Source organism: Lineus longissimus, chromosome 6 (assembly GCF_910592395.1).
Source record: "Lineus longissimus chromosome 6, tnLinLong1.2, whole genome shotgun sequence".
Taxonomy (NCBI): Eukaryota; Metazoa; Nemertea; class Pilidiophora; order Heteronemertea; family Lineidae; genus Lineus; species Lineus longissimus.
Window position 1 is genome coordinate 11,149,197 of NC_088313.1, and position 25,489 is coordinate 11,174,685.

General features: G+C 43.0%; 2 protein-coding genes across 4 annotated transcripts in view; both read left to right on the forward strand.

Moving 5' to 3' along the window:
- Positions 1-24,590, forward strand: part of LOC135489273 (DNA replication complex GINS protein SLD5-like) — a 249,221-nt gene extending 224,631 nt beyond the window's left edge. Inside the window, exon 7 of one of the 2 annotated variants that reach the window (XM_064774554.1) lies at positions 23,140-24,590. In XM_064774554.1, coding sequence (XP_064630624.1) covers positions 23,140-23,236 — 97 coding nt within the window. In that variant the 3' untranslated portion in view covers positions 23,237-24,590. Of the gene's footprint in view, positions 1-12,599; positions 12,670-23,139 lie in introns of those variants that run through there. The other variant, XM_064774555.1, reaches the window with a different exon arrangement.
- Positions 1-25,489, forward strand: part of LOC135489277 (uncharacterized) — a 253,966-nt gene that overhangs the window by 97,323 nt on the left and 131,154 nt on the right. The window lies entirely within an intron of this gene.

Genomic DNA, 25,489 nt, shown 5'->3' on the forward strand with positions numbered 1-25,489 from the left:
CAATTTCGATTTCGTACGCTTGACTTTGTTGCTGTCGTCGAATTGTCAGAGTGTTGCCACCATCTTCAGGCATTCGTCGACGATATTTTGGGTAGCCATCTTTACCCTGTTCTGTTGCTTGCCTGAAGCTCTTTGGGAAGTCTTTTGTACATTTGCCTTCCTTCATGCATGGGCTTTTTGGGTTCAACGGCCCACACGGGCCATGCACCATGTTGGCTTTGACAATTTCGTGCAGCTGTTTGTCTTGAATGGAATCAGGAATTTCAGCAGATATGACAGAATCAATGACGTCAGGCGTGATTTTACTGGCAGGGGTTAGCCAGATAAGGAGATGTGCGTGAGGCAGCCCGCGTTTCTGAAATTCTACAGAATACAGCCATGCTTGTACATCTCCAAAGGCACCTTGTTTCAACAACTTCATCAGCACCTTCAACTTCTGGTTGAAGACTCTGACGACGACATCTGGTCGGTCTGTTGCGGCTTCATGAGGGAAGAGGTTGCTCAATATTTCAGGCCATTTTGGATTGGTTGTTGTGGTGATGAATAAGCTTGGTCGGCCGAAAAGGCGGACGTAACTGATCGCATCCTGTTGTCTCTCGTGCATGTAACGTGGACCAGCTGTATATGAGGATGGTAGTATGAAACGCTGACCAACGTTGCGTGGATCAGCATCATTGCTCAAGATGGAGTCACGTAGATTGTGATAGGAATCAGCTCGAAGTGATCGTTGTTCTCGGCGGAGGTATAGTAAGCGTTCAGTTTCAATTTTGCAATACACATCTACCAGGAATTGTTGGAAGAGGTGTCTACAATGAATGATGTAGTTATTTGGCCGGCACTGGAGATGGTATGCATAGTATTGCATTTGAGTCACTTTCTTGTTTGTTTCAGATTTTAAATAGATGCTGTAGCCGTCTGTGCCGTAAGGGAATAGAATTGGGTATTGTAGCGCATCATACGCTCTGTGTAGTTCTGAGATATGCTGCAAATGTCCTGAACGTTGGTGCAGTATGATGTCTCTTGTGGCTGTAGGTTCATTAGGCATTAGGATACCGACATCGTCCCCGGATGGTGCATTGTATCGACGTGGATGTTCCTTCTGAGGTGTTTTGTCTTCATGAATTACAACTCGTAGGTCTTGTGACTCCTGGAGAGAGAGGTATTCAACTGCACTTTTCAACTGTCGGATGTATTTATTCTGTGCATGTAGGAGTGAATTGAGCCCATTGATGAGGTGAGTTCTTAAGTTTCCATTGCCAGTAATGCTCTGACGGTGTTTGAGTTCGTGTGATAGGTTTTGGACGAAGTATATTTGGAGGAACTGTGGCTGTGCAGTGGCATCTGGGTACAAATCACCGATGCGATGGCATACTTGACCTTGGATAGTATAGGTTGGATTCCAACCTGGAAGGAGAAATCGGTTGCATCCGAAGGACGTCATTTGAAAGGCAGAGTTGTATGAACGGATGTTTTGTAGGAAATGCGTTGAATCTGCATTTGCATTGGATATGAGCGAGTTCAAGTATGGGGGAGGAGTTGGATGTTCAGGCAATTTTAGCTTGCCATTATTGCAACAGAATCCTGGTGTCTCTCCTTTGAATTTTACGGCTTTGCAATGTCTGCACTGAATGTTCATGGGACCTATAACTGTGGAATGAACGAAGCTGTCCTCATTGTACGAATATGCTGGTGGAGCAGATGTTGGGGCTGGTTCCAGTGTACGACGACTTGCATTTTCTGATGTATTTCGAGTTGTTTGTGATCGTTTGGCAGCGGGGCTCTTTCGATCCAGGGATGATTTTCGTTTCCCGTGTGCTGGCATTGTTGAGTTTTTATATTAAGAGATCTGAAGGGGAGTTGAAAAAGAAAGGAGTGAGGACGGCATGTTTACAAACATCAATATCTTGTATTTATTATTCCAAAATAAAAAACATCAATATCTTGTATTTATTATTCCAAAATAAATGAATCAGTGGTAATTAGTCTTTTGGTGTCGCCTTTCCACTCGCAGCCTCATCTTCGTTTTTGATTGGGGTGGAGATCATTGAGAAGTCTGTACTGTTGAGGGTGTCGTCGAAGCTCTGGCTCAAAGTGTCATCATCAACCTCATCCCACAGATCCTGAGAAGCAGTGGGTGTGGAAGATGGTGATGGTATTGTTGGCCTCATGGCAGCGGCATCAGGAACAGCATATGAGGGAGATTGAGTCAGCTGAGGCGTGGCCAGTGTTGTCGCCTTGAGTGAGGTGGTGGCGGTGGCGGCGGCGGCGGCGGCTTTTGGCGGCTGGGGTTTGGTAGTGTAGCAGACCTTCTTCGCTGTTGGTGTTGATTTTGGATTGGCCTTCCGCTTGTTGTCAGCTATGAGGTTGTCTTTTAATAGGTTGGCATTGATTAATGCTGCGTTTAGTGACAGGTTAAACTGTGCTCCAAGAGAGTGAAAGTCAAGCTGGTTTGATGGTGTGCCAGTCCAGGACTTTACCTGTATATCCATGAGTTTGTTGTTGACTGTTTTTTGTAGACTGCTGAGATGCTTGATGAGGGCAACTATTCGGCAGTGGGGTGGCATCTGATTGGAGGACATCTGGAAGAAAGTGGGGGAAAATGATAAAGGAATGGACTTGAATGATGGGTGAATGTCCAAGGCACATGGTGGGGGTGAGCCACAGCTGATGACCCTGATTTTATCGGGTTTGTTTTATTCTACTTTGGTGAGCACAGGCTGTGGCGCCCTGGTTGCGTGAGTTAGTATTGAGGCAGGTCCTGATTTTATCCTTTGCAAGAACCATTGAAATGTAACTTACTTTGACTGCTGTGACAATTGGGTGACTATGAGCAGCACTATGCTATTATATTCTGATCGCTGTAGGGGGCCTAGGTACAATGGCATGAATGGCAGGCCTGAAAAAGGGAAACAATGGCAAATATCCATGAGTTTGTTGTTGACTGTTTTTTGTAGACTGCTGAGATGCTTGATGAGGGCAACTATTCGGCAGTGGGGTGGCATCTAATTGGAGGACATCTGGAAGAAAGTGGGGGAAAATGATAAAGGAATGGACTTGAATGATGGGTGAATGTCCAAGGCACATGGTGGGGGTGAGCCACAGCTGATGACCCTGATTTTATCGGGTTTGTTTTATTCTACTTTGGTGAGCACAGGCTGTGGCGCCCTGGTTGCGTGAGTTAGTATTGAGGCAGGTCCTGATTTTATCCTTTGCAAGAACCATTGAAATGTAACTTACTTTGACTGCTGTGACAATTGGGTGACTATGAGCAGCACTATGCTATTATATTCTGATCGCTGTAGGGGGCCTAGGTACAATGGCATGAATGGCAGGCCTGAAAAAGGGAAACAATGGCAAATATCCATGAGTTTGTTGTTGACTGTTTTTTGTAGACTGCTGAGATGCTTGATGAGGGCAACTATTCGGCAGTTGGGTGGCATCTAATTGGAGGACATCTGGAAGAAAGTGGGGGAAAATGATAAAGGAATGGACTTGAATGATGGGTGAATGTCCAAGGCACATGGTGGGGGTGAGCCACAGCTGATGACCCTGATTTTATCGGGTTTGTTTTATTCTACTTTGGTGAGCACAGGCTGTCGCGCCCTGGTTGCGTGAGTTAGTATTGAGGCAGGTCCTGATTTTACCCTTTGCAAGAACCATTGAAATGTAACTTACTTTGACTGCTGTGACAATTGGGTGACTATGAGCAGCACTATGCTATTATATTCTGATCGCTGTAGGGGGCCTAGGTACAATGGCATGAATGGCAGGCCTGAAAAAGGGAAACAATGGCAAATGAGGAATTTGTGGAATTTAAAAAAAAAGAATGGAACAGCCTCCCTAAGATGGAGCACTAAGAACCATCCATCGATGCATCCAGCACAAAAGCACATCTAAACTTCCACAGGTCACAGTTAAGATGTACCCATCATGATTACACCACATTTACCCCATCCCAGGCACAGAAATTAGGATGTAGGCTACATGTAGTAGGGCCTATCCAGCTCTGCCTCTGGCTGGCTGGCTTAACTTAACTTGCCAATCCACAGAAGCAGCCCTATTAATGACCACCGGCACCGCTATACTGATAACGACTACACAGTACACATTTATAAGCCTAGCCCTAACAAACATGCATATCATCCATGATGTTACGGCCATGGACATCACATGATTGATGGTAGGCCCTAGCATTTTCATTTTCATTTTGGCACACACAAAACAATCTATCCAGCACTTCTTCCTAACTTGCAAAAGCAGCATAAAGCAGCACAATGCCTGCCACACGCCTGCACAGCACAATAGCACTTCAGTGTGCTAATTCATGTCATTTTCCTACCTATTGTTCGAGTTTTACAAAGCAACCATGTCTTTGCAGAGGAACAAAAAGTCTTGCACACTGGATTAATATGAAGGCAACAACAGTGCACTTCTAAAGGTACTTACCTGTGTGCGAGACTATTAGTTCCAACCTCCTACAGCCAGGTATCAGGATTATCCAGTGGGCTTCCCTATGTCTAAAAATAGAATCCAGTGGGCTTCCCTATGTCTAAAAATAGAATGTGCAGCTCAACAAAGGATTTCCTTGTCAAAAGCACATTTTACATGTAAATTTCTTCAATTTCACATGCCTAAAACCTCACTGGCAGTTCTATCCACTCACAGATAGTTACCAAATTGCTGTCGCTGTTTTCAATCTCTAGAAGGAGTTCATCACAGAATCGGACTTCCTCTCTTATTGTATAGATTCCAAGTATTCTTGATGATACTATTATCCTTCACAGAGAATATTGCTGTCCTGATGCACAACCAGCAACAAACAGATGAAGACAGAAGACAGAGATAAAGACAAAATCGTGCACACCTGATTTCCAAGATGTGTACATTTAATTCATAATGCTCAATTCATTTCCACAATATATTCATTTTAGTTTTCAGATTTCAAAAACTAGGCTGGCTGGCTCAGTTGCACCAAATATCAAATAAAAATCAATGGGTGGGTACCCGCCATATCAGTGGTTGTAACCAGTTTTGAGTGGTGTAATGGGAAAGTTTGTCATGGAAAAAACCACGGAACTGCATTTCAAATGGAAGAAATTACTCGGGCCTGGGTAGTTTGCATACTCTACACAGAGCCCTTTTCTTTTCTGGATCTGCATCGATGGCATACTTTCCACCACAGCCTGCAGTTGAAATGCAGTTCCGTGGTTTCTTCGGAGAGACAAATTTTGAGTTTGCTGTGGAGTGGAGGTGGTGGTCTCTAAATACCAGAGACAGCTGCTGGGTCTTGCAACGGATGGTGCAATACGTCCTTGATTTTGCATTGATGACTCTGTGCACAGACTCCATCCCCGACTCGGTAAAAAGACCAACACTCCTCCATTTCACAGCAAACTCGGGTATGTGGAAGATAAGTGTGGAGCTTGGGGGTTATGCTCCGCTTGGGGAACAACCGTGGATATAACACCCCCAACTCCCAGCACATTTTAGAGAGACGCTCAACTTCCTCATCTCCCAGGAATCGGGAGGCAAAGACAAGGCTGTGGATGCTGCTAAGTAAAACCAGTGCCTCATAAAACCCTGCCAGCTTTTCTTGGTGTTCTTGAAAAGCACTGGCCAAGAGCATGGGGTTGTCACATCGGTCGTTGACTTTTAGCATCTTCTGGATGTGATTACCCACGAAGCTTTGCGAATGATATGCTTGTTTGTCAACGCCGAGTGACTTCAGACGATCTTCCAAGCTGGTTTGTATCGGCCCCATCTCTTTCTTGACCTGCTCGTACACTTTACCCAATGCCTTCTCCAAAGTCATGGCTGTTTTCACTTCAGCATCCAGGCTCCGCTCTGATTGGAGGACAATGGACTGCAGGTAGGTTGCCATGTCCATGGCATTGGCACCACCAAGATTTGTGCATATTGGACAAGTGTATGCCACACCAGCCCCAGGCACTTGGGACAATTGCACAATGCCCACACACAGATTGTGAAGCCACAACCTGCAAGTTTCACAAAACACCCAGTTCAGGTTGCCTGATTGGTCGGTATCCTCAGCAAGCTTCCTGCCTTGGGGAGTGTCAACAATGCAGGTTGTGGCCTCACACGGATCTTCATTATTAGGCCTGTTCCTTCGTCTTTGTCCCGCTTCCTCATAAGCGGAGACAACAGATTTTTCCTGTTTCACACGGGCTCTTAAATCTGAAACGACCACTTTCTGCTGATTGACCTGTTCAGTCAATGTCTCCCACTGCTCATGAAGTTGAGGGTTATGTGCCCCCATGCCTGCTCTGTCTAGTTCAATAGCTGACTCTTCCATCATTTTCCACAGGTCTTGAACCACTCCAAGATAGATATGGAGTGGCAGAGGGGACACCTGAATAATTTCGGTGGGGAACAACACGTCATTGTAGATGCTGTTGTGACGCTTGGCACTGGACCGGTTGTTCCCTGGCTCCGCCGAAAAATTCAGAAAATCCTCCCGGATCATTGCCAAAGTACGTGGAGTGTACTGGCACTTGTCCACAAGAACACCCTGATCATTTAACATCTTTGGTGTGTGGGGGGATCCATCAAACCTGCGGAGGTCTTCCTGTTGAACTAGACAAAACAAGCATGGGAACTTCGCAGATTGCCCCATGTGAACAAATACCGCAGAAAGAAACTTGTAGTCACCAACCACAAACTTTGTTACAGGTTTCTGAATGCCATCTGTTGTCTCCAGGGTTTCAAGATCAGCAAATTGCTGGGAGTACATCGAAAACATTGCTCTCAGATTGTCCTCAGTGTCAGTGGCTTCATAGAAAGACAAATACTGAGTATTTTCAGCACTGTTGCCATTGACAATGTTGGCAATCTGAAAGCAAAGTTTTGTAGAAGTGCCACCCTTGTCCCCACCCAGTTTAACAAAAATCTGATCTTGAAACTCAGGAGGCATACTTATGAGATTCTCCTCCTGACTTTGAAAAAATGCCTCAATAGGCTTTTTCATATCACTCACCCTTACAAATGGGACATCAACGAGCTGATCATGATCAGAGGCTTTATCTTTTCTCAACCTGGCAGTGCCAACCTCCAATATGGATTGGCAACTCAGGAATCTCTTGGCCTGCTCCTCGCGCATCTGAGCTTCAGAAGCAACAATCCTGATACCATGGTGATCAAAGAAATTCCTGAGTTGCCGAAACTTATAGAAGGGGAGGTTGAGTAATAATTTGAGATCAAGCGACTGCTCAACATTTAGTTGAGTTGAATACGACAACTCTGCCTCTTTGAAAGCACCCACTGCTATCTCTGGATGCTTCCTCATCATCTGGCCAAGAACTAAGATCAAGTCTTTATCATTGGTAGCACTACCACTCTTGCTACTGAGGAGGGTCAGAAATTGGTAAAGCTGTTCAGCTCTTTTTTTAAGGGTTTGAAAAGATACCCTAGTAGCTTCAGTATCCTTGAGTGATATTTCTACTAATGATGAACCCTTGGTCTTCGTATCTGGCTTCCTAACAAAGACCAACCCTCCTTCTCGTCTGGTCACTTCAAGGTACTTCGATCTTTCAAGCAAGAGTTTTTCAATCTCTTTTTTTCCTTTCATTTAATTCCAATTCTGAGCTCAAAATTTTGGAGTCTTTGCTCTCTGAATCCTCTACAGATTCCTTTGAGTGTTGAAGGAGCCGTTCAACTTCTAGCCGTAGTGCTTGGTTCTCCTTCTCTAACATTTCTAGTTTGGCACCATATGCCTTTCTCTGGATGACCAACTCCAGGCGCAACTTATTTACTTCGAAGTCTTTTAATGCTAAGGCCTCATTAAGCCCCACATTGCTGTTTTTTAGGGTAGTAATCGTCTCGGACGCCACCTTCCCACTACATACCAGATCACAGATACTGTTCTGCTGGGCCACAACCTGCTTTAAATCCTGCTGATGGAGTTCCTGCAGGATCAGAAGCTGCTCCTGTAACTCAACCTGGTCATTCGCTGCTTCCTCAACAGCTTTCATGAGACCATTGTATGCATTGTTGAGGCCATTATAATCTCTCCGCAGCTTTTGGAACAGGGCAATAATATCGGGAAGGTGGGTCGCATCTAAGTTGGCCATCACTGGTCAACAGAAAAAAAATCAAAGTCTAAGCAATTTGATTTAGATCTGGTTTGAAAAACCAGGCCAGTCCCCGCCCCGCGGTACGCCTGCCTGGTTTGGTGTTGAATGCACAATAATACGAATTCATAGCAATGGCACAGACAAAGCGAAGCAAAATAAAAGCAAGGGCAAGTTTACCACACAGAAGACTAGACATGAAGTGCAGGTTGGCGAGTAGCTATTTGAGCAAAGCAAGTGAACCACAACCAGTATTATAGTCCATGTGCATGATGAGAAAGTGTACTTTACCTTGAATATATGCAGAGACAATAAATAACTTGAAGTTGAAAGAAGAAAATAATAATATGACTTTTTATTCCAACACTTTTCTTCTTAATATACAGCTGAAATTGAGAAATGCGGCGATTGACTACATACACTCTTCCTGGCTTTCAGCACACGTTTCAGTTTTCGCTGCTCGGACTGCGAACATTTTCTTTCTTTTGTTTGATCCACCGGCCGTGAAATACCACTTTTTTCCTCCGTCTCTTCCAGGCTTTCTCTTTTTCTGGCCCCCTGCCATGTCGATGACCAGCTAGCTGTACCTGTAACAAATTTGTAGTAGACATAAGAAACTAAAAGAACAATGAGGATATTTTCTGGCTGGGCAACTGAAACGTCAACAACACAAAATTAGAATAAAATTAACACAATCACCTCATGTCATCAAAATCAGAAATTATCTTCCACAAAATCTGGGCCTGAAGCCTACTAAGTAACTATAGCATGAAATGGTTTTCCTCATCACACAATATGCATTGTGAATAGTGCAGTAATTAAGGAGAAACCAGGTAAAATCCATTTGCCATGCATTGTTTACATGTTCACACGGTGTTCCGCCGTAACACAATCCACATTTTAGCTGCACCCAGCCTATTCAACAAACTTGACAACTACTCACTTGTCACCCCGATCTTGCTTCAATTACAAATAATTGTGTACTATATCATATACTAACATGTTCTCTGATCAACAATTCACATCAGTATAGGCGATGTTTTATTTATTTACGCTTACCTGTTGCCTTATTTGAGTTTGAAATACGAGAAAAGTCTCCAGAGGGTGAATTTAGGTCGAAAATCCTGTGCTGAAGCAATGTGAGAAATATTCCATGAAAAACCGCGCTGCAATGCTCTCTGGAAGGGAATCCCCAAGCCATTCAGCCAATCAGCGTGTAGTATTTTGTTGACGTCAGAGTTAAATATGGGTTACAAGAGGTAGTCCCTTTGTACGCTCAATACAAAGAACCAGCAGTTTGCCATTCCATATTTGGAAGATCATCAATCTGGACCAATCAGCGGCCACGAAATTGGTGACGTCACGCAGAGGCTGACTGAATGGCTTTCTATTAGAAATCAACAGACGTGATATGATTGATGACTCAAAATTGTACGTGTATGACTCTTAGTTACAGGCCTCTCAATTACATAATTCCTACACCGTATAACAGTGCAGGCCGTACAGGATGTCCCCAAATTAGGTCTTTTTTTTCTTTTCTTTTTTTTTCCTTTTTTTTTAATAGTAGGACCCCCTGAAGCGTTTTTTGACCCCTAACATAACTAAATCTCATCCAAATGGCCTAATTTTATAGTTTTACCCTAAAATTATGATTTTTCAGGTGTATGTGGTGATATCAGTCACTAACTTTGATTTATGACGTCGCTGTTCAGGCAAATTGGTGCGATGAAATGTCCCCAAATTAAGCTTAAAAGCAAAAAAACATGTCCCCAAAATAGGCTAAAAAAATACAGGGTGTAGAGGTCACCACGTAATTGAAAGGCCTGAGTTACCTTAGTTACATTCTTGACCCCTTCCACAATCATGTCAATATCTAGTAATCATCATCCTCTGACTTTAGATCAGTTTCATCCATGGCTTCTTCTACTTCTTCATCTAGTTCCCCTTCTTCTAGGAGGCAGTCCTAACCTCAATAAGACATCAGCTGTTGTCCTACGGTACTCCTCCCTTTCAACAGATGTGTCTACCTGTCTCCTGTGCCTGGCCTGTTTCCTTCGCTTCTTTCTAGACGTCCATTCACGGACAGCCTCTTGTACCACATCGAAACACTCGAGGATTAGAATGTGGATTTTCCACAAAGTAACCCAAGTAAATTGAAACTAGTGCCATGCCAGCAATGCCCAGTGCCTAAGAAAGGGGACGAACCATTGTCCCAGGAGAGATGACATGTAATTTAGGTTGATTTTGTTGATTAAATGTCTGACACGAAATTGGAAAACCGGCCTCTTGAGAGTCCATCTAACATGCAGCCCTCCTCTAGCAGGAGAGCTGTAGACTTCAGAATAATAACTTCCCCTTCTTCAAGAGGGCACCACTGGCAACATTCGTCTACTAACTTGGCAGGGCTACACTTGCATCAGCCAATAAGTCGAAAGAAAGGCATTAAGTATCACCTCGTATTTTGTGGAGACGCTCTCATCGTGATCTTTGGCAAACATTGAGACCCTATGTATCAGCTCATTTTGAATAGCTGCAGAATGTTGTTTGGTATGTTCAACATGGTACGCAAGGGCACTTCTTTTATACCTAACAGAAGCAGTTTCACCAAATACCTTCGCCTTGTTGTGGGTGTTTCCAACATTATGTTTCTTGCATAGCAAACAAAGCATCCAAACCTTTTCAATGAATGCTAGCCACCTAGTGCCTGTCTTAAAGCTGAACTGCATGCACAAAACCAGAGCACTCCATGCGGCAATAGTAAGAAATTCAAACGACCGAAAGGCCCTTCTGAATACGGGCTGAAACATGATAGACCTCCAATGCTTCGATGCGCTTGAGTTCACAAACCAGCAAGCCGTGGGACGATGCGGTCCTTCGCAGAGAATTTTGGAAGGAAAAAAATTAAAAGGTGCTGTCATCGGGACTCGAACTCTGGTTTTATTTGCCAACACTCTGATCCTCAAGGCCACTGGGCTGCTTGGAATGTCTGTCGTTTTATAAGCCTTTATAGAATGTGCAAACATTTGTGTGTAATCTTTGTTCAACATCTTTGAGCGGCTTCCAGTTGACAACTGTTGGAAGAGTAATTTTTTCTTTGCTGTGCGTGATTATGTATTATGATTTTCTCTTAGCAATGTTCACCTTTGTCTTGGTATCTTCTTCTATTACATGTAGTTGAGAAAATTTCTGATTCATCTCTCAAAAATAAAGCATAATCACCATTCATATAAGATATATTTGCTGGCAGCAGTTCACAAGAAAGCCCCCCTAGCTCACACGGTTAGAGAGTTACTATTCTGAACCTGAGTTCCCGGGTTCGAATTCCTGGAGAAGATTTTGATTTTTTCTCTTCCATAATTCTCTGAGACTGTCCACATCATCCTGTGGCTTGCTGGTTTGTGAAATCAAGCACATCGAAGCATTGGAGGTCTATCATGTTTTAGGCCGTATTCAGAAGGACCTTTCGATCGTTTGAATTTCTTTCAATTGCCGCATGGGACACTCTGGTTTTGTGCATGCAGTTCAGCTTTACTTACAGTATGAGAGTTTCTTGTCAGCAATCCATTAATGTTTAAATGTTCCTGACTTTCCAGATTCTGTGTAATGAAGATTGTTGCATCGCCAGTCATAACAATCATAATAACTGTGCCTGCGTCCATCCGTTTCCATGAAGTCTGCCTCAATCCTACGCATCATCACTTCTTTGGGGACAGCTTTGGCAGCAACCACATGAGCAGTTTGGGCAGTACAAGTAGTTGAGGGCAGCTCTGTAAAAAAAGTTGTGGCTTACAATCATGGTTTTTGGTTCCTGATAATGGCCTCCCTGGTCCCGATTCGCTCAGTTTAACATTGGGCATGATAATTAAATAAAGTAATAAGTTCTTGTTCTCAAAAGAATAATTTTCTTCCAACACCAAGTTGAAATTTCCGGTAAAGCCATAGGACGTTATTGGACATTTTATGTTTTAAAATAAAAGGCAAAGCTGAAGAAAAAGTCATAGCAAAGTGTTCATATCTGATTTATTCATAAGGTTATTGAAGTCAAATTTTTCCAACTAACAGAGGAGGCCAAGTGAAACAAGAAACAAAGAAGAACATTCCAGCATGGGTGTTGCCCATTCATAAAGGTTTGCAGCAATCATCCCAAACAATCAAATCAAACCAATGGCCCACCTTCGTCACGAGAAGACATGCTAGATTGACGATCATTGTCTTCTTCCACAGGTACATGTACAACTTCTTTGATAGGCCTAGGCCTATCAACTGCTCTACCTGGAATAGAATGATGTACTAGAGTATTGAAGGGATCTGTCTGAACAGACGGCGCCAGCAACTAACTGCATTATTGCATTTGAATTGAATTTAACTTGAGCCCATTAGCAAGCTGACAACTGTGACAATAAAACGCCGCTGTCCATCGAAGTCATCAAGGTTGGAACTAATCACACCAACAAAACTGCATTAGGATAACGTCCACATCTGCGAAGTTGTATATCTACTCAGTTTTTGCAGATGATAATAGAAACCTCGTCAATCTCATCAGGAATTATGCATCACGACCTACTCATTTATTTGAAACCAAGACCTTTAAAGTATACAAGAGAGCCCATGTTGCCGCCATCCCTCAGAGCATTGCACAAGATGACATTCACCTCACATGTCCTCAACCTACACCTACCATAATGATCCAATAAACACGTGAATCACCTCAGAGGAAACTTGTTGTCATTGTCGGGTACAATTCAGCAGGTAAGTTATGTTGTCAATAAGTAAATGTGTATCTTGAAACACATTAAAACCTTCATACAATGATAACTTGAACTGAGGAGTCCCTTCCCCTGAACCCTGCCCAATGTAAATTTCAAAAAGTGGGGACAAGTTCTTACATATGGAAATACAAAATATACAAGTGATCATAATTCAATATGGTTATCAGAAATCTCAATAAGTGACCCGTTACAGCAAAACCAGGCGCATTTCGCTCTGAGCTTGGCAGGTTGAGACGGACTGTTTGTCCATTTCTCTTTTGTCTGCCTTTTGTGAAATATAAGCACATCAATTTCTTCCTTTATCTCCTGGTGTCACTTAGGCTCATATTCTGTGCGACATGCGCCTGGTTTTGCTGTTGTTGACATGCCAGAGTCACTGTCACCTTTTATTAACAATGGCCACAACATGCGGCGGGCAGAAAATGCATGCTGCATACCGGCTGCAGACTGGGGGTTTTCTCATGAGTCAATAGAATCTAAGGTTTGGAATTAGGGGACCATATCAGTAGTTGCTTTGCGCCAACTTTTTTTCAAAGTTTGTTTTCTTATATTTGAATTACCTGTCAATCATCTTGCAGGAAGATTTTTTTTGGGTGTGCATGACAGATGACGTACTTAATACAGAACATGTATATTGTATCGGCCTGTTGTGCCTCGTGCGCCTGGTTGATTGGCCGGCAAGGTTGGGTTCGTTTCAATGGCAGCATTTCATGATAAAAAGTGCTGAATGACATGGGTAAATATAATTAAAGATAACAGAATGAAGAAACCCAGGGAACAGAAAACCATTGTATATCAAACACCCACCTTGACAGTTCTCCTCTGTCTCTTGATGTTAAGTGAAAATACCGGCCTCTTTGACATTCTAAACAGGTGTTGTTAGGCCAAATAAAAAATGTTTTCAGGCAAATGTTTATTACTACAGTCCTGGTCACAAGATACATCCTAGCTGATTAGCATCATGTAGGCCCTACGTGCTAAATCCGTGCGAGTCACACATACATGTAGCGTGCCAGTGGATGCACTTGGTTCACAGTTAAAGGAATTTAGGCCTACACCCCAACTCGTGGTGTATCGCAAAGCCTGTTTGCACAACGGCCTAGATAATCTTTGTTCTACCGTTTGGCATATACCTGAAATGGCCTCTTATTTTTTAGTGTGAAAATCACATGGCAACTGTTGAGATGGTCCCCTAATTCCAGATCTTAATTTTAATACAGAAGTTGGCTGAAAGCAACTGCTGATATGGTCCCCTAGTTCCAGACCTTAGATTCTATTGACTCATGAGAAAACCCCCAGTCTGCAGACGGTATGCAGCATGCATTTTCTGCCCGCCGCCACTACATGTATAAGAACAATTGTATTGTATCAAAACTGCATATCATTTTGCCTTTTTACAGTCTGATGCCCCACAAACTGTACACGTAAAGGGGACCCCGACTGAAGTCAAAAGTTTGACACTCAAAGACCGAACAGCTAGCATCAAAGTGTCCTTATGGCGTGGTAAAGGGGAAACAGATGTTGCACCTGGGCAGCACATCACAGTTAAAAATTGCCTCATAACCTCCTTCGCACAGGAACCAATTGTCTCAACTACAGAACATACAACTTTTGAGGTAAGGTAACATCCTTCATGTCACTTACATTCCAACTTCTTTTCAGGCTCTAAATTCTAAATGCTTAAAAATCTTGTGTTGAATAAGTCGGTAACTTTGGTATCCTCAGTACTTGCTCCTGCCCAACACATACCAAATTATTCTAAATTGGAAAGCAATTTCAACACTACAAACATGCCCTGTTGCTGTGAAATGTCCTATGAGTAGATAGTTACTCTTCTGCCATGTTCATTGGATAGAAGTTTGTACATCTATATATAACTTCCCATGACTCCATACCGTTCTTCTTTCAGATATCAACTCTGCCAGTAGAAGACCTAACAGTGGATGTACATGTACTAGGTTTTGACAAACAAGATGTCACCACCAAACTCATGGTACAGCAAGATGATGAAGTGATGGAGTTAACTGTCGAGAATGACATGATGCTAATGTTACTTACAACCAACAAATTACTTCCTGAAACAGAAAAGGGGGAAGCCATGAGTGTTGAAACTTGCTTGATGGGCCTTATCCCCATTACACTATGTGTTCAAGTCAGCCAGGGTAACATCACTGCTATTAACAGTTGGCAGTAAACAGACTGAATTGTCATGATCTGATGATCAATAGATTCAAAAAGACACTCTACAGGTCTCTACAAAGGCACAACTCCACCTGGCCATTGAAAGTTGTCATACATGTTTAATCCCATATTTTATTTTTGTATTTACTGATTTGATTCCATTTAATTATGTACATTCATATATGTGTACACACTTGATTTCAAATCATTTTACCTACATTTTCCAATCGCTTGCATGACAAGCAGAATCTCATTCATATTGTGATAATATCAATATATTCAACCTTACTAGTCACAGAATTGCACTGTTCAGTTGACAAAGAACAACTTTTATGCAACTGGCACTGAACTATTATGTATAAAAAAACTATATTTCACAAAATGCCCTCTTCTCTTTTCCTTTCATGCTCAGTATAAGGAAATGTACACTACTTCTATCTGTAGTATTCAATACCATGTCAACGTATGTGAGTACTCTATCTATTGTATTCAATACCATGTCAACATATGTGCAACTCACATAATTCACAATTGATGTCTTTCAGACTACCTGTGTTAGCTGTGCTGGACATCAAATTTGCTTTCACATTTCTAGTTGCACTTGTTACTGGTAGCTGGGCCTCCCACTCTTGATGTTGAGGGGACACCAGAGTTAATAATAATCCTGTAGCCATACATTACGACCATATCAGTTCACAAAACTTGAAAAGAAAATGCCGTCATATGTAACCATTTGAGATCAGATTATCTAGATACCTATATAAAGGAGAGTTGTCATAGTTTGTCCGGCCTACTTTCTGTTGTCTCGAACTCTACAGCATATACTTTGCCTCTGGAACATCGATATTATGAATGGCAAGGTTGTTTTCTGTATTCCGTTGCAATGAAATCACCAGAAAGTTGCCTTTGGCAAGGGAATTCCCTTCCTGGCTTGCAAATCTATTTATAGTTCAAGGGATTTGTTTTGAATATTGCGCCTATTTTCCCAGTTATTTGCCTATCGTCACCTTTGACATGTTCTTTCGCTAACTTTAACTTGCGCGCGCGCTGAGACAACCCCGCGTCGTGAGTTGCGATGACGTAACATGCGCTTCAGCCTTTTCGATTTGTCAGGGAAGGTCTTCGCGGACTTCGTCCCTCTTTTTTGTGGGTTTTTTGTAACTCTTTATGATTTGAATCGGGAGGTTTCAAGATTCAGAAAACCCCATGTTATGGTGTTAAAAGAAGATTAGAAATCGACTCCCGAATTGTTGAGTTTTCCATCCCTGTCTCCACCATTCTTTTCTGAATCCTGCTTCTGCACTGGTGAAGATCGACATGGCGCCGATGGAAGACTTAAAGAGCAAACGCAAAGGACTGCGTGCCCGTTGCACGAGGGCTATCAACCGCCTTAAAGAGAACATCGATAAGGACACGATTTCGCTGCTGAGACTTGAGCGAGAACTGGATGCCCTTGCAGCGGACTTTAGACAGGCATGTGACATCAATACTGATATGATTTCGCTGGTAGAGGAAGATTCGACGGATGCTGATGCATTTGTTCATTGGGAGGCGGAACTGATTGAGGTGTATTACAACTTTATTGATGAAGCCGCTGCCCATCAATCGAAGCTGGCCAAAGCTCGGCCACCTTCCCCCACAGCTTCTACTAGTGGGCCTGCATCCGGTGCTGCTGTCATCACGTCGCCCCCTGCTGGACTGGTTCCTGTGTCATTGCCGCCAGTCACTGCTGTCATCACGTCGCCCCCTGCTGGACTGGTTCCTGTGTCGCTGCCAAGCGGTACTACTGCTGCTGCTGCCACGACGGCCCCTCCTGGGCTGTTTTCCGCCTCGCTGCCGACTGTTCCTGCTACGTTGCCACCCGGCTTGTCCCCAGTGATGACTGCTGCTGGTCCATTGTCGCTGTCAAGTACACCGTCCATTGGTGTACCGCTTGCCAGCCCGTCTTCGATTCGGTCTGGTGTTCGACTCTCTGCCGGAGTCGCGTTGGATCCAGAGCCCCCCTTCGACCGGTGGATCGATGAACTGGTGGAGTTTCAAGAGACGGTATTGCCCGGTGGTGTCAGTGGTGAATTGACTATAGCGTCTGCCCTCTATCGCATAGAGGCGGGTAGAGACATTCCTACATTAAAGATAAAATCGTTCAGCGGTAAAGCGATCGATTATGTAGACTTTATCGATAGCTTTAAACTACACATTCATGAGAAACCACATCTCAAAGATGATGCCCGTCTTGCGCAATTGAGAATGCATCTCTCTGGTGATGCTGAACGTTTGATAGCTGGTTTAGGATGTGCAGGTGTGATGTATGCAACCGCGTTGAAACAACTTAAGGACCAATTTGGGGCCCGCAGTGTAGTTGCTCGTGCCTTTATTGATAGAATTGCAAGGGGTAAAAAGATTAATAATTCTAGAGATGCACTTCGTGATTTCTCCATTGATGTTATTAATGTCATCGCAGGTCTGCAGCGCCTCCAGTACTTCGCTGATGTGAACGCCGTTGCAACTCTACGCCGCATCGTCCAGCGTCTCCCTGATTACCTCATTGACAAGTGGCAGGACACAGCCGCCCATATTCGCGAGCGTGACGCTATACGCGCGCCATCAATAACCGATCTGTCCGATTTCCTACGCAAGAAAGTCAGGGCAAAGTGCGACCCAGACTTTGGGGATCTCCGCTCCACTGACAAGGGTGTTGCTGGTAGTAAGTATGAAAAGCAAGGTACCGGTAGTCGCTCCTTTGCTGCGCAGGCTGTCAAGTATAAGTGTTACATCTGCTCTGAGCCACACAAGGTGCCTGAGTGCCCCACATTTGTCAGTAATTCAGTCTCAGAACGTCACAATCTTGTCAAGACACATAATCTGTGTTTTTCATGTCTAGTCAGGGGTCATCGATCTAAAGACTGCAGGTCGAAGAGGAAATGTGGGAAAGCTGGATGCACTAGGTGGCATCATGTGATGCTACATGTTGACTCTCCACCTCCGATTGTCCAGTCTGCTCCTTTTTCAGGTTCTGCCACAGCGGCTATTGACAAAAATGGTATTCTGCCTGTAGTTAGGGTGTTGTTTAGGGCTGAGAATGGTAGGATCAGGCAGGGGAATGTCTTGGTTGATTCAGGGTCAACGACCAACATTATCCGGAGGGATTTTGCAAGAGGTTTGGGCCTCCAGGGCAAGAACGAGCCCATTGAAGTTCAAGTTGTTGGTGGGTCACAGCAGGGCCAGCAGGATAGTCGTAGACTAAAGTTCTGGATTTCCCATTTGGATGGAGGGGAGGAGCACTTAGTTGAGGCTCATGAGATGGATTGCACAGTATCTGAGGTCTCACCTTTGAACATGGAATATTTGCATTCATTTTCTCATCTCAGGGATTTGAACATCTCCCACCCTGGGTACATCTGATAACCAGAGAGACTAGGCATGGCGCCAGTCTCTCTTAAAGCACAGTCAACAGGCATTTGGTCTCAGTATTTGGGTTTTGATTGCCATGACTGTACCCCTGTAAAAGTCAGAGGAGGAGAAGTTTGGAATGATTAAAGCATTGAAGAAGAAGAAATGTTATTATTGAGGAAAGCAAAATTTATTATGAGACTAGAAGGCAGTGTCCTGACTTGATTATTTTGAAAATGGCGGTCTGAACACATTAAAAGGTGGAACATGGCATTTTATCGACTTTGAAGTGTTCCGCAGTTAAAGGGAGACTATAGGCAGCAGCTAGGTAGGCAAGATAAAGTCATACAAATTTGCCAATAGGGGTCAGTCATATCTCTAGGCATGGCGCCAGTCTCTCTTAAAGCACAGTCAACAGGCATTTGGTCTTAGTATTTGGGTAAGTACAGAATCAAGGCAGCTCAGAGAGCAATGATTGAACGATGGTGTGGACAAGTCCAAGGATACTGCATCAGTCACGACCAACTTCTCATCAGAAAGCGTCACCACCAGCATATTCAATGTTCAGTTCCAACCTGTACCAGTCCAATGCACGCCTGTCATGGTCAGCAGTGGTCAGCTTAGCGCGATATGGAACATTCTTCTGAAACTCAAGCGAGGGAAGTCTGCTCATTAGCCTATCTCGCGCACTGCTCCTTCTTGTCAAACATCGTAGTGAAATCGTGGTACAGTGGGGCGTCCTCGAGGATTGCAGCTGGTCGGACAGACGTGAGGTGGAATGTGGGCGGCTGCACTTCTTCGTTGATGTGCGATGGCAGATAGCACAGTTGTTGCGTTGCATGACAGCTGAAAGTGAATGTGACATCATAGAAGTGAGGCGTTTGCAATGAGACTATAGGTGAAGTAGAAGCAAGGAGTGAAATGGGCCATCTTCCAGTGACTAATATACAGAGTAAGGGCACTGGGTGTTGTTAGATTCAGCATTGAATGTATTCCTCGTACAAGCGTGAATAGTAAGGACATACAGTGAGAGGTGAGAGACCCCTATTGACTACTTCTTGTAACTTTATCTTGGATATTATATTAGTATTGAACTTCTAGCCATGGAATAATGAAGAAATTGAAGTTGTAGGCATGGAATATGAAAAATTGTTCAACGGTGAAAGACATTATTCCATGAGGCTTTGCCGTGATCGCAAAGGACGCGACGCGATTGGTTCACATGCTAATGAGGTATGATAATGATAATTACCTCTATAATGCTACTTGGATAGCGACTGTGTCGTTGATTGCAACAGTGGTCAGGTCTATGTCAATTTGTGCCTGTAATGTCAATGAAGTATGATGAGGTGATGACGATAGTGCAATTATTAAATATTGGCAAGAGATCATACTACAACATAGGTCTTGTTTTTGACAGATGACTGTGCGACATTCCCATTGGGTCTTGTTAGAGTCAGCGCTGCATGTATTCCTTGTACAAACTTATAGATTGTTGTGACAGACTTTGAGGGGTGAGAGACCCCTATCGGCTACTTCGGCTAACTTTATCTTGCCTACCTAGCTGCTAGCAATAGTGCCCCTTTATCAAGACTGAAACCCACTGTGCGGGGCTAAGAAATTACCTTTATAATCCTAGTTGGATAACCACTGTGTAGATGATTTGAAGAGTGCTCTGTGGATGTGTGCCTGTAATGTCAATGAAAGTATGATGAGGTGATGACGATAGTGGAATGACGAAATATTGGAAAGAGATCTATTCCTAGAAGAACATATGTCCTGTTTTGACTAGGTGGCGCATTTTAGAATCAGCAGTGAGCACTGTGTGTAACATGGTGGATGGTGGAGGCAGCGGAGATAATAACTGTGTCGAAAGTATTGTTATAGGGCCTTCCCTAGGCCCATGGGGTTAAATTTACAATCCACGATTGAAAAGACGTAGTTTGATCGCATTCAACTATAAATCCATTGAACAGTTGTGTTCCTTTAGTCAACCGATGACCTTTTGTTGGGCCATGATCGGGGATTGTAAACTGTAAATGTATTATGGACTGGGAGAGGGGGGAAACACAAGTGAAATAGACCAAAACAAGTGATTTTGGGGCTTTGGTTTAGACGCATGCCCCACATGCGCCATGCGGGATTATACGGTTCATGTGAACTTGTTGACATCTACATGATCTAGTGCTGTTATTGGTCATGGTACATGGTAGGCCTAATCATCATGGCTATATGTTTCAGGAAAAGCTCGGAGTAAAATGAACTGCCGATGAATAATGATGTTGTTCATGTTTACCATGTTTACTAGTACATAGCCATAGGGTATGCACTGGCCAGTGCACTTTCTGCACGTCGTCATGGTCATGTACGTGATACCTTGCATATTTTGTTTTTTGAATGCGCATGCTTTTTGGGCAAAATCACTTGTACCAACACTAATGAATAATGTCTTCTTATCCCTATGACTCCATACACAGTGAGGGCATTGTCCCATTCCCATCAAATGGTAACTTATTGTACCGTATTAGGGTGGAAGTTGGGGAGCAGATACCTACCGTTGCACGCCTGTCATAAATCAGGAGTGATGAGTTTAGCGCGATATGGAACATTCTTCAGAAACTCAAGCGAGGGAAGTCTGCTCATTAGCATATCTCGCGCACTGCTCCTTCTTGTCAAACATCGTAGTGAAATCGTAATGGAAAACGTCTGGCTTTGCGCCAGACGTTGAGACTAATAAGTGAAGAACTAATAGGTAAAGAACTTCTACTTGCGCGAGACTGCTGTGATAAAATTATCATTGCAGAGACTCCGGTGACGTACACATATATTTTTTACAATCAAAAATGCCCTCAAAAGACGACATGGAATGATTATTTTATTGATATTTCCTACTATATACCTTCCAATTATCACTTTATACAAATAGATCGGCGTTAGGTTGCATGCTTTTCTTTTATGGTGACACTATAAAGCAAAATAGTTGCAACCCCGTAAATGCGCTATAAGTCCAATAATAAGTGACGGTGACCCGTTATAAATGTTTCGCCAGCTTCGCTTTTTTTGCCGCTACGCGGCGCGTTGGGCCCTTGCGTCTAGACGGTTAGCGCAATGGCCCCTGGCCGTTTCATTTTGTGGCTTGGCTCACGGATCCGCCGACAGCAAAACTGGACATTTGGAATAAAAATAAATTCATGGCAAATATGGCAAAATGTCGACCGGCTTGAGCCGGCAACACCACACTGTCACGAGATGTGTATCAGCCAATCATATTCACAGAATCTCACTTGAGGTATGAGATACTGAACTTGATTTCATCAATATCTAGCCGACATTTCTTTTCTCATGCACGCCTGCTTGCAATGCGGTTATACTACTGTGCGATATTTTGGCTATATCTCATGAATTCTGTTTAAGGTCTCATTAGGGAGTTTTTTTTTATTCATGCGCCCCCCCCCCCCTAACAGTAGTTCCTAAAATCATTGATTTCTCGGTCCTCACAGTATGTCAGTGTTGATTCAGCAGTTGTTTTGGCAAAGACATGTTTTTATGGAGTTTCTGAAACCTAGGGTGCTACTCAATAGGCGGCTAACAAGAAACTACGCATATATACTGTTGTTGCCGACGTATGTGTACACTGAACTTGGGATGTGCGTCGGCCCCGTGTTGAAATGCCGTCCAGTGCCAGTTGGTGCGTTTTTCGCTGATTTGTGTAATAATTCAACATATCACAAAAGTTCAATGGTTGACCCTCGATTTTTTTTTGATTTTTGTGTAGCGTAAGCAACTGTCTTTCATGGGAGAATGGTCTCTGAAAGAATTATTCAGGAAGAAATGTATAATATTTGGGGTTTTTCGTGATTGTCCGGCCCAATTGGCAATATTGCCATTTGGGATGGTGAACAGAGCTAGGAGCAAATGCGACGCTTATGATTTATTTAAAGAAATAAAATGCCCGATATAACATCCTGCAGAATCAGGGGAATCGGGCGTTTCCAGTGATATATGACACAAATGGGTTGTCCTCATGCATTCACTTTGGAAACGCATTTTAAAATAGATGTTACGTCCTGTTAATGGTGCACGTCATCATCACGTACATTTGGGAAAAACTCCCTAACGAGACCTAAGTAAAATCATGTAATTTTTACTGTGGACACTGCTCATGAGACTACATCACGTAATACCAAGGTTTTTGATTTGACCTACTTTTCAAGGTCACAGGCTTCAAATGGCTTAAATGGCTTAAATTGACCATCATTGGTTTCTAGAGCATGTCTCCATAACTATTGATGCTGGAATTTTCTTCATTGAGTTGTGATGGTCTGATGGTGTCATTGTGTACTTTGGCACTTTTGCTCATCTGCCAAAAAGGTCCCTTTTTCTCAGGAACTACTTGCAGCTGTGTCTCATGAATGATGTGCATAGTCCACTAAGTCAACTTTTAGTTATCATCTCACCTTCAGCATGTTTAATCATAGAATTAAGTCGAGCTATCCCTAACTTACTTTGTGTTTTGGAGTTCGAAGTGTCAACGTTCCTGCATATCAAAAGCGGGAAGACTTGTGAATGCCTTGTCATCAACATTGCCCTGGATCCATGTACTTCAGCTAAACACCACGCCCTTTGCCCTCTTACTGTAGCTTATAATGTCCTTGTTGACACTTGTTTCTCAGGATTATGCTCATTCAGATGTTTGTTTCTATATTTTGCAGGGAGGAGATCATTGATATGACAAAAGATGACCAGCACATTATGAGATACAAGCCAGTGTCGACCTTGGTGTCATCTGGTGCAGTTTCCCTCATTTAGAGCGATGGACATGACTTCATGAGCATTGAGCAATTTTTGGATAAGATAAATCTAAACATTTCATTTGGAGGGAAGTGAAGCTGCAGCTTGCTCAAGGATCAATGTATTTACCACTGAGAATCGTATGACTTTATCTGTAATTTCAATGTTCAGTTGAGCTAGTCTAATAGCTATTGAAACTGGCGTCTGTATCAGTCAGTCAGAAGGTCCATCTGTCGAACTATGCCTGACGTTTCATAATAGTTATAGGCAGTCTTGAAACTTGGTGTGAAGGTGAACTCTGCTTGAACGATCAGAACTAAAAAAAGGTCACGATCAGTCTTTCTTTATGTTCACCAGGTGGCGTTGACCACAACAGCCTATCTTTTTAAATCAATTCCTATGTGTTTCAGAAATTTTAAAATATGCCGTTCATCTGACTGTCAGTGTATGCTGTAGCGTGTACATTGATAAATTGATAAATTGCTCAATACACGCCACAGCATACAGCGACAGTCAGATGATCAGCATAATTTAAAAATTTTCTGAAACTTTTCCAATTTTCAGTGATAAGGTATACATTAAAGATTATTGCTGTGTGCCATGATAAAATATAGTTTTCTCACTATGCAAAACAGTTGGAGTTTTGATAATTTTTTTGCGATGACTTTGTAATCTTGTTGCAAATGAGGTGATCAAGATCGCCAAATGTACACTGCAGTACCTTCCATTCTTTTACCTGTGTTTTCAGTCGATTGGGAGGCTGTTGAGCTCTTATTTCGGCCTGTGGTTGAATGGCATCAGACTTCCATTTGGCTTTGTGCAAAAGCATGTTTCCTAACCATCATTAATTCTTAACTCTTTCAGTGCCAATGATCGTACTTTTACGCCCTAAATTTTTAAGGTATTTTAGTTCCTCCAGACAACACCAGATGTCCCCAGCTACTCAAATGTGTTTTATATGGTTTCTTTGGCCTGGGGGGTCCAAATTGGATAATATTTTCGATTGTGAGGGTGGGATGGGGTCTGCCACCCCTTGTTTTCGGGGAAAAATGTTGAGAATCAGCCAAAAATACCACTCCCTTAAAGGATTTCGAAATTAATCCCAATAAGCCCCTACTTATTTCTGCCGTTTTATTGAAACTAGGGGTGAAGACGAAGGTTTTGAAGAATTTTGATGACTGTATTGCAATTGTTTTTGTTAGATTTTGGGTGGTGAAAATACCCTAAAATGCCGAAATCCTGGGCACGGAAAGAGTGAAAGGGGTACGCAATTTATAATCATTTGTGGTCCAGTTAAATATAAAACCACTAATACACAATGTTGTAGTGCAGTTATTGTGAATACAAATTTGTTTAAATCGGTATTCATACTATTTGTATATCAGTCAACGGCAATGTTGAAATTTATATTTAGTATATGAAAATCAGCAATTGTACATTAGTGGGTCACCGTAGGGGAGTCAATACAACAGCGCAGTGTCCTTCATCCGTCGTCCCGTCATCGTCTGTATCCTGTTTCAAAAAGGGTGACACGTTTCTGAACCGCTGAAGCAATGAACTTGAAACTTTGTACACAGGACCCCCCCCCCCCCCAGGCCAGGTGACCTCTGACAATAAATTCCGGTCCAATCTGATTCTTGATTTGACCACTAGGGGTTGAGAAGCGGAAACCTAGAGTGTGATATCTCTCTTATGAGTGACTCGTTTTTGGCTCATCGTCAGGGGAGTCTTTACGATAGCCCTGTGTCCGTCGTCGTCCGTATCCTGTGTGGCACTTTTCTTAACCGCTTGTGCTATGGACTTGAAACTTTGCACACATTATGACCCAGGTCACATGACCTCTGGCAGCGAATTTCGGTCCAGTCTGATTCTTCACCTGGCCACCAGGGGGCTAAAAGCAAAAACTTAAAACGTGTGATAAATCGTTTATTACTGATTTGTTTTTGCTACAAATTTTATGGTGGGTACCCCTAGCAAGGATACATCACATATCATACGGGTTTTTGATTTGACCTACTTTTCAAGGTCACCGAGGTCAAACTCTAAAATTTCACCGATAGTGGCACGTTTTGTCTTTATTCGTCCTATAGTCTTTAAATTTGGTATGTAGACACCTGTTACGTAGCTCTACATGTTGACAAAAAATCAGGTCGATGTGGCGTACTTTTCAAGGTCACAGAGGTCAAATGGTGTGAATTGGCCGTTTGTGTGTAACTATGGCACGTTTCTTACCCCTGCGAAATTCGACTGGAAATTGTCGGCAAAAGCCGG